At 37.4% G+C, this 12,048-nt stretch overlaps 2 protein-coding genes across 2 annotated transcripts in view; both read left to right on the top strand.

Annotated features, from left to right (window-relative positions):
* LOC141827048 (uncharacterized) overlaps nucleotides 1-2,827 on the top strand; it is a 5,073-nt gene extending 2,246 nt beyond the window's left edge. Inside the window, exon 4 of the mRNA XM_074714331.1 lies at nucleotides 2,639-2,827. Coding sequence (XP_074570432.1) covers nucleotides 2,639-2,827 — 189 coding nt within the window. The remainder of the gene's footprint in view (nucleotides 1-2,638) is intronic.
* Nucleotides 2,828-3,859: 1,032 nt separating this feature from the next.
* LOC141827047 (cytochrome P450 71A1-like) lies at nucleotides 3,860-9,232 on the top strand. The gene is made up of 4 exons (XM_074714330.1): nucleotides 3,860-4,814; nucleotides 4,934-5,575; nucleotides 8,172-8,459; nucleotides 8,621-9,232. The coding sequence occupies exons 1-4, from the start codon at nucleotides 3,924-3,926 to the stop codon at nucleotides 9,230-9,232; spliced, it is 2,433 nt and encodes an 810-aa protein (XP_074570431.1). The 5' UTR covers nucleotides 3,860-3,923.
* The last annotated feature ends 2,816 nt before the right edge of the window (nucleotides 9,233-12,048 follow it).

Here is a 12,048-nt window from a genome sequence, read left to right as displayed (position 1 = left end):
GCAAGTTCACAAACTAAATACTGTTAAGTTTGAGCTCGATTCGATAATATTTTCAAACTCGAAATTCGGCTTGAGCTCAGCTCGTTAACTTAATTGAACGAACTCAAACGAACTTTTTTTTGAACTGAAACTCGAATAGCTCGTGAGCAGTTTGGCTCGTTTACACCCCTATGTTCTAGACTTCGAAGGTAGTTGAGATTATCATCTATACTTGATGGTAGAATCATCAATTTGGAATAGGCTCGTCGGATTGATCCATCCAGTCGAATAATTTAAGCAGGTTGAATTGAAATTTTATTAATCCATTTTAAGGTGAGTTTAGAGGGGTCTACCCGCCTAAGCCCACGACCTATGTGGGTTGGCGCGTGAATTGAGAAAATTTATTTTTTTCAAAATGTAAAATTAAAGGAGAAAATTCATTAAATTAGTTGGCTTGATCCGTTTAAACCGTAATTCAAACTTAAAAATTTTAACTTAACCCGTTTAAACTACAATCTAAACTTAAAATTTTTTAATATTTTAATATTTTTTTATTTGTTGACAGGCCCGTGGCCAACACAGGCCCTTGGGTTCACCCGCCTAGCTCGCGATCTGCCTTCAATTGGGTGGGTTGAAAATTTATCAACCAGCCAAGTTGGTGGGATGCCCCGCCATATAACAGGTTTTTAGCAGGTTGATCCGCCCTGTCATGGGTTGATCCGTTTGACAGCTCTACTTGGTGGAGTTGATCTCACATATATAAGTCTCTTAATTCTTAGAGTTTAATTTATATCTTCCATTATGACTTTGCCATTAAAGTCATCTCTCGCTAAGTTATACGTCTCTTGAATGTATCAAACTTACAAATTTGCTCCATTTGTCTTCTTTTATGCTTCATCTTCATTGTGCTCATTCTTCTAGTTATCATCAACATTATGCCTTAATACTCCTTATTTTATGGTCTCTTTGATGTCCCAAATCATCTAGTGGACCTCAAGTTACTGAGCCAACTAACTTAATTGCACTAAGTCAAGCTCGATGAGCTACTCCAACATCTTCTCAATGTTTCCCATCCTATGTTGTTACACCCTAGGGAGTATAAATATCCATTAGATGATAAGGTACCACTTAGTGATAATATAATTATGACAGAGGAAACTAAAGCTAATTATATCAATACAAATAGCAATGCAATAATTAAATTAATAAATTTCATGATTTTACTATATGCATATATGTCTACGAGTACATCCCAAAAATCAAATCGAAAAGAATATCCATAATGAACAAAATGATAAAAAAAAAATGAAATATATCAATGCCAAGTGGTTCTGACAAGAGATGACTTCTAAATGATTTGATATCATCGACTTTACAATGAGATATAAGTAAATAAATAAGTATGAAGTAATCCCTAATGGGAGGGGATGTCGTAATTGTCAACCCAGCGATTCAGCAATGTTCAATGTGACAAATCTATCACACGAGAACTAGGTTAAGTAATCTCTGGAGTATAACTGAGTCGGTTACGATAAAACAGACTTATAAAAAGAAGGCAATGGTTTAAATTTCAACGAAGTTAAGCAATAATATCTTTCTCCGTCTGATAAATTATAGTTTTTTGATTTACCTTCTCACAAATGATCGTGAGGGCGACAGTGTGAGACCGTGAAAAAAAATCCAAGACAGAGCACCCTAGTTCTATTCCGCGTTCGCGTTACCAAAGAGAATAGGCCCACTTATGGTCATACATGGATTTCGATCCACACAAAAATATAATTTATATTATATTATATTTATATTTATATTTTTTGATATATCATAAAAGTTATTATTCTTCAATATTTTCTCTCTCTTTGCATTTCCCTTTTTCTTCTATTTTAATTTTCTGATTTTTTATTTATAATTATCTTGCTATTTTCCATTTCAAAAAAAATCAATTATCAACATATGCTGTACCAATCATCTCTCTTTGCTCTACCGTACTAATCAACACTTGCTCCCCACTTTCACCGTATTAATCAAAGCTTTCACTTCGTCACTTTGATAATTTTGTTACACAAACTGTTATAATTTCATAATTGATATAATACGTTTTTAATTCAAAATTTAAACATATTTATAATAATAAAAATAATATAATAAAAAATAATTAAATAATTATACACAAGCTAATAAAAAAATTAAAATAGGATGTAATATTAATTTTTTTAAAAAATAGGAAGAATTGAATCCAAGTGGGGCATCAGAGGAAGATATTGTAAGTTGTTATCATTATTTATTTTGTTGAGTATATTAATTTTATAATCAATATCTAATTTAGTTATTAATGCAAGATCAGATGAATCATAATTACTCAAAGGGTTTCAAATTTAGACATGTGTAGAGCATTCTTTAAGGTATTGAGAAATTCAACAGTGACAATGTCAAAACTGCATATATGAGAGTGCAACAACAACTGCTCAAGCTGATTATTCTCAATCTTATAATCTCGAAAAAGATGTTTATTCATCTTCATCTCCATGTGTCTCTTCGTTTAATTTTAACATTACTGATTTGGACAATAGTGATACTTCAACTAAACGATCTATTGAGGTGAAGAAAGTAAAACTGAAGAAAAAGAATGAACAACCATGCACTCAGAAAAATGGTTTTACAGAATGACGAACTTGTTGCGGTATTGGATCGAAGTACCGATGTTGCTATATTCAAGGAAGAGAATAAAATTTTATTCAAAGATTTGAATATCATCGCCGATCCGATAATGGGTGAATTTATTCACGGTGAACAAGTCAAAATGATGCAAAAGATGACTAAAAACCAAAAATCTCAATTAATTCCACATTAAAGAGAAGGATCTAAATTCAATTCGTCTCAAGAAGAAGGACAAGAATCTCAAGATCCTTTGAATGACTTCGGTAACTTTCATAATTATTTCAGTGGTTTATTGGAAAGTGATTTTCCATAATATTAAACATTGATTTATTTAGTATTGCAATGCTATTAATTATAGTTATTTTAAATGCATGTTTATTTTAGTGTTGGTTGCATCTTTAAATTATATGTTGGGTATGTATTTTATATTTATGTATTTTTAAATTTTAAATATTTAATTATGTGTTTGTTATGAAATTACCAATATTATAAATTTTAAAATATTTATAATCTTATAACAAATATTTTAAATATTACTTATTTAAGTTAATAACTAATATAAATTTATAATATATAAAATTTACAAAATAAATTAAATTAAATTAAATAATATTAATTTATAATATTTGAAAATATTTTAAATATAAATTTAATATTATAATATATTTATTTAAAATAAACAAGTACTTACATCATTTTAATATAAAATTAAAATTTTTTATTGAAAAATAATTGATGTCCTTTTACACCAAAAGATATCTGTCGGATATGGTCTTAGGGACTAAAATTTCTCTTATGATGCCACGAGTGTGCCAACTGCTTGAGCCGCATACGCTTTTGCTAGGTCGTTTTACACGATACTTCCACATGTCGTGTCATTATGTCAGTGCGACAAAGCCCGCCGCTAGGACCACATATGCAGCGGACGTCTTTCCCACTACGTCGGCAACAAGATCTTATGGTCATAATTACTTACACAATAATTATTATATTATATTTATATTTTTTATATATTATAAAAGATTATTTTTCTATTTTCTCTCTCTCTTTTTTTGCATTCCCCTTTCAAAAAAAATCAATTATCACTGTGCTTCACTGTACCAATCATCTCTCTTTGCTACACCGTACTAATCAACCCTAGAACATACTGGCTAACAGATATGACTAGTGCCTTAGAACCTACGTACGTGAATTATGATGATTATTGGACTCATGTTAAAAAAACAGAATGCCTTGGTTATAAAGAGGCATATCTGTTCTATCCTCCGGAGTCCATCAGCAGCAGCTACATGGATTTCTTCTCTCTCTTCTTCCTTCTTCCCCTCACTTCTCTCCTCCTCTTCCTCCTCCTGCGATCCAGGAAACAACTGATCTCCCGACGTACCAACCTTCCCCCCTCACCTCCACGGCTTCCTCTCATCGGCAACCTCCACCAGCTCGGCCCCCTCCTCCACCAGTCCCTCGCCGCCCTCTCCAGCCGCCACGGCCCCCTCATGCTTCTGCACCTCGGCCGCGTCCCCACCCTCGTCGTCTCCTCCCCCGATGCCGCCTGCGACGTCCTCCGCCACCAGGACCTCGTCTGCGCCGGACGTCCTGCCATCACGCCGGCCAAGATCCTCGTCGACGGCGACATAGCCTTCGCCCCCTACGGCGATTACTGGCGGCAGCTCCGCAAGATCTGCACCGTCCACTTGCTGAGCTCCAAGCGGGTGCAGTCCTACCGCGGCGCGCGGGAGGAGGAGGTGGCGGCCATGGTGGCGGCCATCGCGGCGCGGGCCACGACCACCATAAATCTATCCGAAATAATATATTCCTTCACGAACAACCTGATCTGCCGAGTGGTATCGGGAAAAATCAAGAGGACGGAGGGGAGGAACAAAGTTTTCGCTGAGTTGAACTACGAGAACTCGGTGCTGCTGACGGCGGTGTACCTCGGGGACCACTTCCGGTGGCTGGGGTGGGTGGATGGGTTGCTGGGCTACGTGGCGAGGGCGAGGAAGAACAGGAAGCGGTGGGACGAGCTGCTGGATCAAGTCATCAAGGAGCATGCGGATCGAGCGTCGTCAAATATGGACGGTCATGATGAGGAGGAGGAGAAGGATTTCGTGGACGTTTTGATGTCGCTGCAGGATAAGAACGAGTTTGTCCTCGAGCCAGCAAACCTCAAGTCGCTTCTTGTAGTAAGATCGATCCTTCTTGTAGTCATTTTTCTGACTGACGACACAAACTAGAACTGATTGAAATTCACTCTGTTTTTTAGTAATTCACCTCTTTTCCTCATTTCTCCAAACACTTGCAGGATGTTTTCGGAGCTGGCACAGACACAACTTACATTACTTTAGAATGGGCCATGGTCGAGCTGGTTCGCAATCCTCCCGTTATGCAGAAATTGCAAGACGAAGTGAGAAGGATAGCGAGCAGAAAGGGCCTTGTCGGAGAGGAAGACCTCCACCAAATGACCTACTTGCTGGCAGTCATCAAGGAGGTCCTGCGGCTGCACCCCCCAGCTCCATTACTGCTGCCGCGAGAAACGTTGGATGACTGCGTGATTCAAGGCTACAGCATACCCAAGAAGACGAGAATCTTAGTGAACGCGTGGGCAATTGGTAGAGATCCAAAGCAGTGGGACGCGCCTGAGGAGTTCAGGCCGGAGAGGTTCTCGGACGGCACGGTGGACTTCAACGGAACTGATTTCCGGTACATGCCCTTCGGATCGGGCCGAAGAATTTGCCCGGGACTGCAATTGGCCGTTGCATCGTTGGAGCTTGCACTGGCAAACCTGGTGCATCAGTTTGATTGGGAGCTGCCTGATGGAATGGAGAAGGAGGAGTTCCACACGAGGGAAGCTCCTGGAATAGCAGTGCAACGAGAAGGGCAACTTCTTCTCGTTGCCAAACCATGGAGTGTGCTTAGAAGAGTAGCTATGCACCAGATAGATAAATAAAGATGTCTCTGAAAATGGTAATTCTTTTGCTATTTTCAGACTCGTGGGCAAATAACAAAAATATATGTTATGTATTTCGCCAAAGCAATTAATAGTAATGGATTTCAACTATAGCTAGAAGCTCTTTATTGGAGGATTTTTTCTCTGTCTTTCTCTTGGTTTTTTCTAAGGTTGATTTGAGTTCTATCTCAAATATGGTGCATAGCCTTGTCTTTTCCTTTGTCCATTTTGGTGTTCATCTTAATTAGTTTCATCTCAATTAGGTTGATGTTTTGAGGTTAGGCCTTAATCAAGGCCTATCTTACTCCGTAAATTCTATCTATGTTTTGATCACATTTAAAATATATACCCCGGTCATTTTTTCAATATTAGTATCATAAAAACAAGATAATTAATTGAGATATTCAGTTCTTATGATTCAAGTAACCGATTTGATTTCACAAGCCACCAAACATAAATCCAACTCAATTCTCTAAGTTCTTATACCTCTCACCACAATAGGTCATAGACGTGGCTCATGATCCTTGCGTGGTCCCTCCCTTAATCATCATTTCTAGTATGAATGGTCACCAACAATTGAACAGTTTGCATTTACAGCAATGGCTAGAATTAATTGCCATCGAAATAGAATTAATGGCTGAAATGGTCAAATGATTCCACATTTCTGCCTAGAGATCACGACCACTATCTCCACACGTATCTCTCAGCCTTATATATAAATAAATATCTCTCTCATCTTCGCACTTTCTACTATTCATTATATCTGGAGCCACACATATTCCTATCCGGGGTTTAGCTCGGGACCCATTCAAAATTGCATAAGATGAAAGAGAGGATGCAAGTGAAAAATTTAAAAAAATAATAATAATTTCTGTTATAGCCCAAGTAGTTTTTTCCTTAAACCATTTTAGCCTGGACACAGGTCTCAACCTAGCTCCGCCATTGACCTTAATGATGCAAAGAGTAAAAATAACTTTAATAAAAATGATAAAAATTCTTCGGAGCCTCTAAAATTGTTTTAAATATCGATTTTGAGCATAAAACTATAGGTCGTTCTCAATGAGATTTGATTTGATATATTGTAAGTCTCGTGATTCAACCTGAATCAAAAGTTATGATCTATCAAAGCTTACGATCAAAATGATCCCAAAAATCTAAGTTCTGTTGTTCCGCATCACAAATCCCCCTACATAAGTCAAAACTTTATCAAACGCAAAGAGTACCAAAATTGACCTCTTCTGGCACCAGCACCGCAATGTGGTGCTGGTTTTCAAAACAAACACCATATAATATCGATTTAACCGAATTAGGAGTTTTAAAATTAAAATTGAACCGCATTATCTAAAACAATCAGTATTTTTAAAAAAATAATATTCTTAATAACCGAACCAAACTTTCAATTCGATCGGCTTGATCAATTAATTTGTATAATTGAACTTTTGCTCACCCCTAATCTTAAGAGATTTTATTAGTGCCCCATTGGTGTAGTGTAAAACAATAACATAAACTATCAGAATTTGAATACTATATGGGACGAATATTTTTGACGTCAATTTTTGAATGTGCATAAATTATACTTTAAATTTATCTAATAGACAACTTAGAGGAAAGACCATCTACTTTTAGCATTAGTCAGACGAAATTGACTTGGCTTTGTATACCAAGACACATTGAGCTAGCTATATGTGAAAAAAAAATCATTAGACACCTTAGGGCATCCCTCAATGTTATTTTTTATTAAAATCTTTGATTCATTTTGAGAGTCTAGATGTTTTCAAAGAAATTGGTTTAACATTATGTTCTACTAACTTCGAAGGTAGTTGCTAGAGTATCATCTATACTTGGTGGTAGAGTCGTCAATATGGATTAGGCTCGTCGGAATCATCCATCCAGTCGAATAATTTAAACAGGTTGAATTGAAATTTTATCAATTCATTTTAAGATAGGTTCAAAAGAATCTACCTGTCTAAACATGCGACCTGTGTGGGTTTGTGCGTGGATTTATGTATCAATCATCTCTCTTTGCTCTACCATACTAATCAACACTTGCTCCCCACTTTCACCGTATTAATCAAAGCTTTCACTTCATCATAATTTTGTTACAATTATAGTTATAATTTCATAATTGATATAATACGTTTTCAATTCAAAATTTAAACGGAAAATATGAGAGATAATAATAAAAATAATATAATAAAAAATAATTAAATAATTATACATAAGCTAATAAAAAAATTAAAATAAGATGTAATATTAATTATTTTATAAATAGGATGTTATATTGATTATTCTAAAAATATGAAGTGCTCTCTTGATCTTTGCTAAAAACAAAGGAAGAAAAAAAAACAGATAAGACTTATTAGCCGCTAGAACCTAAGTGAATTATGAGATATTAATAGTGATTTGTAATATTGTTTTTAGGTTGATTTTGATATTATTGGACTCATGTTAAAAAAAAGAATGCCTCATGTGCTTTGGTTATAAGCTAAGGAGGCATATCTTTTTATGTAAAAAAAATTTTTTTTGTCATTTTAGTGGTTTTATATTATCATCTTTATCATTATTTATAAGAAGATAAATCAAAAAATTATAGTTGATCGACGAGAACTCGGTGCTGCTGACGGCGGTGTACCTCGGGGACCACTTCCGGTGGCTGAGGTGGGTGGATGGGTTGCTGGGCTACGTGGCGAGGGCGAGGAAGGACAGGAAGCGGTGGGACGAGCTGCTGGATCAAGTCATCAAGGAGCATGCGGATCGAGCGTCGTCAAATATGGACGGTCATGATGAGAAGGAGGAGCAGGATTTCGTGGACGTTTTGATGTCGCTGCAGGATAAGAACGAGTTTGTCCTCGAGCCAGCAAAACTCAAGTCGCTTCTTGTAGTAAGATCGATCCTTCTTGCAGTCATTTTTCTGACTGACGACGCAAACTAGAACTGATTGCATTGTTTAATTCACTCTGTTTTTTGGATGTTTCTTTCTTTCTTTGTCGACCTATCCATCTTCATCTCACCTCTTTTCCTCATTCCTCCAAACACTTGCAGGATGTTTTCGGAGCTGGCACAGACACAACTTACATTACTTTAGAATGGGCCATGGTCGAGCTGGTTCGCAATCCTCCCGTTATGCAGAAATTGCAAGACGAAGTGAGAAGGATAGCGAGCAGAAAGGGCCTTGTCGGAGAGGAAGACCTCCACCAAATGACCTACTTGCTGGCAGTCATCAAGGAGGTCCTGCGGCTGCACCCCCCAGCTCCATTACTGCTGCCGCGAGAAACGTTGGATGACTGCGTGATTCAAGGCTACAGCATACCCAAGAAGACGAGGATCTTAGTGAACGCGTGGGCAATTGGTAGAGATCCAAAGCAGTGGGACGCGCCTGAGGAGTTCAGGCCGGAGAGGTTCTCGGACGGCACGGTGGACTTCAACGGAACTGATTTCCGGTACATGCCCTTCGGATCGGGCCGAAGAATTTGCCCGGGACTGCAATTCGCCGTTGCATCGTTGGAGCTTGCACTGGCAAACCTGGTGCATCAGTTTGATTGGGAGCTGCCTGATGGAATGGAGAAGGAGGAGTTCCACACGAGGGAAGCTCCTGGAATAGTAGTGCAACGAGAAGGGCAACTTCTTCTCGTTGCCAAACCATGGAGTGCTTAGAAGAGTAGCTGTGCACCAGATAGATAAATAAAGATGCCTCTGAAAATGGTAATTCTTTTGCTATTTTCAGATGTATTTCGCCAAAGCAATTAATAGTAATGGATGTCATGTAACTAAAGCTAAAAGCTAAAGGAAACAATGTTGTTGGAGGATTGCCAAGTTCTGTCTTTCTCTTGGTTTTTTCTAAAGTTGATTTGAGTTCTATCTCAAATATGGTGCATAGCCTTGTCTTTTCCTTTGTTCATTTTAGTTTCATCTGAAATTAGGTTGATGTTTTGAGGGATAGTATATATATCGAGGCCTCTCTTACTCCGTAAATTCTATCTATGCTTTGATCACTTTGATAAAATAGATCATTTGGGTAAGACCAGGGGCGGAGCCAGGATTTTTACCGAGGGGGGGCCATTTTTTAACATCGCATTGTCACACTAATAAAATAAATTTTGAATTAACTAAGAAATAAGTTACATTCAACGCAATCTAAGTTGCACTCTTCGCTTTTTCATAGACTCAAACTCATCAATGACAGAATTGACATCAAAACTGCGAGTACATTATCAAATAACTTAATAAGAAATCATCTTCCATTTTGTTCCGTAACCTATTATTCACAATTTTTCATTGCAAAAAATAGGTCACGCTTGCTCATGATGTTGCAGTAGAAACTGGTAAAGTCATAGAATTTCTTCACATTTTCTAATAACTCATTCCAACTTTTTTCTCGAAAATTTTCAATTGCCATCGATATAGAATTAATGGCTGAAATGGTAAAATGATTCCAGATTTCCTAGAGATCACGACCACTATCATCACAGGTATCTCTCAGCCTTATATATAAATAACAGTATCAGTTGGAATCCTTGTCACAACAGATTTCCGTCACAAATTTGTGACGGGAATTTTAACCGTTCGATTTTAAAATAGAAGATTAAATCCAGGTCATCGCAATCACCCATTCAATTTACGACCTAGATTTAATCTTAACTTTAAAATCAAACAGTGCAGATTCATGTCACAAATTTGTGACAGGAATTTATTGTGACAAGTAGCTTTATTTTATAAATAAATATCTCTCTCGTTTTTGCACTCTCGACTGTTCACTATATCTTTAATAATTTAAGCATCAGAAAGATCTTACTGGTAACAACTTTCAATGTCCTTTGACGTTTGCTCTAATATACATTATAAGCCAAGCCTGCCATGCAAGTCAGACTACATCTCCACTTCAACAGACTTCCGGTTCATTACTTCCCACCTCAGCCTCCATCTCACAGGCAGATTTCTATTGCAAAAAGAGCATAAAATATTTTTAAAACTTTTATTGTATTTGTTAGATAAAAACTATAACAACTTGAAGTCTACTAGCTTTAAGAGTCGAGCTCGAACCTCACTTGGGGACTCGGATAGAAGAGATCTGACCAACAGGAGGTCAACAAAGCTGAGTCAGGAGGGCTTATTTCACCCAACCTACCTATGGTCTATGCACGTTGGAATTCCTCCGTCGTGATCAACTGTAATTTCTCAATTTACTTCCTCACATATGATAATGAAACCGACCGTGTAGGATCGTTGGGATGACAACTTTCACCTTTTACAAAAGTACACGTTAGACTCAGATTAGGTTGCAGATTAGCAGTTCAGAAGAGATAAATAAGTGGCGATGATTAAAGGTTACTAGGAAGGTTTTGAAAAAAGTGTGGAAAAAAAGAATTGAAGGAAACTGATGTAGAAGAACAAACTAACATATTTTAAGCATAACAGGATTTTTTTCCCCTTTTCCTGCAGAACTTCATACTGATCACTAATCACTACACAGTGACAAACTAAATTATGCAAGTTTCAAGCCTGGACAATACATTGTAAAGAACAAGATCAGTTAAATCTCGCCTGTTACGTCCCGGGAGACGATTGATCGAAAAATTTCGACAGCATCCCCCTGTAACAAGTCAACTCTTCCTGATACATAATGATATAATAGGCTCACACGGCCAAAACAAACACAATACATAGCCAACCACACATTCATACATACCCATGATCATGAATACACTACGATAAGGCATCAAACCACAATAAAACAAACTCCACCAAACTATGACAACGAAAAACTATATGTCTGAGATTTAGTAAAGTTCTTGACCATTACATATAGGAAAACACAACTACTAGTCCACAATAGCTAAGGGAGGCAAGGAACATAGATAAGCACATAATTCCAAAATAAACCGACGATACAAAAAGAACCACAAAACCAAGCAGTCTATAAACCATGCGAAGAAAGGACATCAACTAAATCCTGCTGTGAGATGATGGAGCAGTCTGGCATATCTCCAAGCTTCAACCAACATCCTATCTGCTACCTGAGGAGAAACAAGGGAAATCCCAGGGTCTGGGTAGTGAGTATATATAATACTCAGTGGGTACAGAAATGAAAGTATACAACATATAGGAGTAAACAATAGGATATCAGCAAAGTAAATAGAATCAGAACAACAACTATATAATCACAACAGGATATCAGCATAATGAAAAGAATCAAGGCAACAACTATATAATAACAACTGCAACAACTAAATAGTCAGCAAGTACAACTATCAACAAAATAAATAAAACTACTAATAAATGCATGTGCATATGATAAGCATGGTCACTGTCTGCACTCGCCACCCCCAGACACTTATCTGCAGTGAACTGGGGCGCACGACAGGAAAGCTGCACACACTCCAGCAACTAAACCACTACTAATCGAGTGGGGAGCGGGCAGGATCAGGAGGGCTATCTAGTCAGTCCTGGTTGCACCCAACTTAGCGCAACAA

The sequence above is a fragment of the Curcuma longa genome, chromosome 4 (assembly GCF_044706935.1).
Source record: "Curcuma longa cultivar G26 ecotype Majalengka, Jawa Barat chromosome 4, ITB_CL_G26_1.1, whole genome shotgun sequence".
NCBI lineage: Eukaryota > Viridiplantae > Streptophyta > Magnoliopsida > Zingiberales > Zingiberaceae > Curcuma > Curcuma longa.
The sequence above is the reverse complement of the archived record's forward strand: the minus strand, read 5'-3'. Positions and strand labels throughout refer to the sequence as shown.

Bases quoted from the DNA above. Each gene is read 5' to 3' on its own strand.
- LOC141827047 (XM_074714330.1), top strand. From the start codon at position 3,924: ATGGATTTCTTCTCTCTCTTCTTCCTTCTTCCCCTCACTTCTCTCCTC. The intron at 4,815-4,933 runs GTAAGATCGATC...AAACACTTGCAG, and splicing joins ACCTCAAGTCGCTTCTTGTA to GATGTTTTCGGAGCTGGCAC. The intron at 5,576-8,171 runs TAAAGATGTCTC...AAAAAATTATAG, and splicing joins CTATGCACCAGATAGATAAA to TTGATCGACGAGAACTCGGT.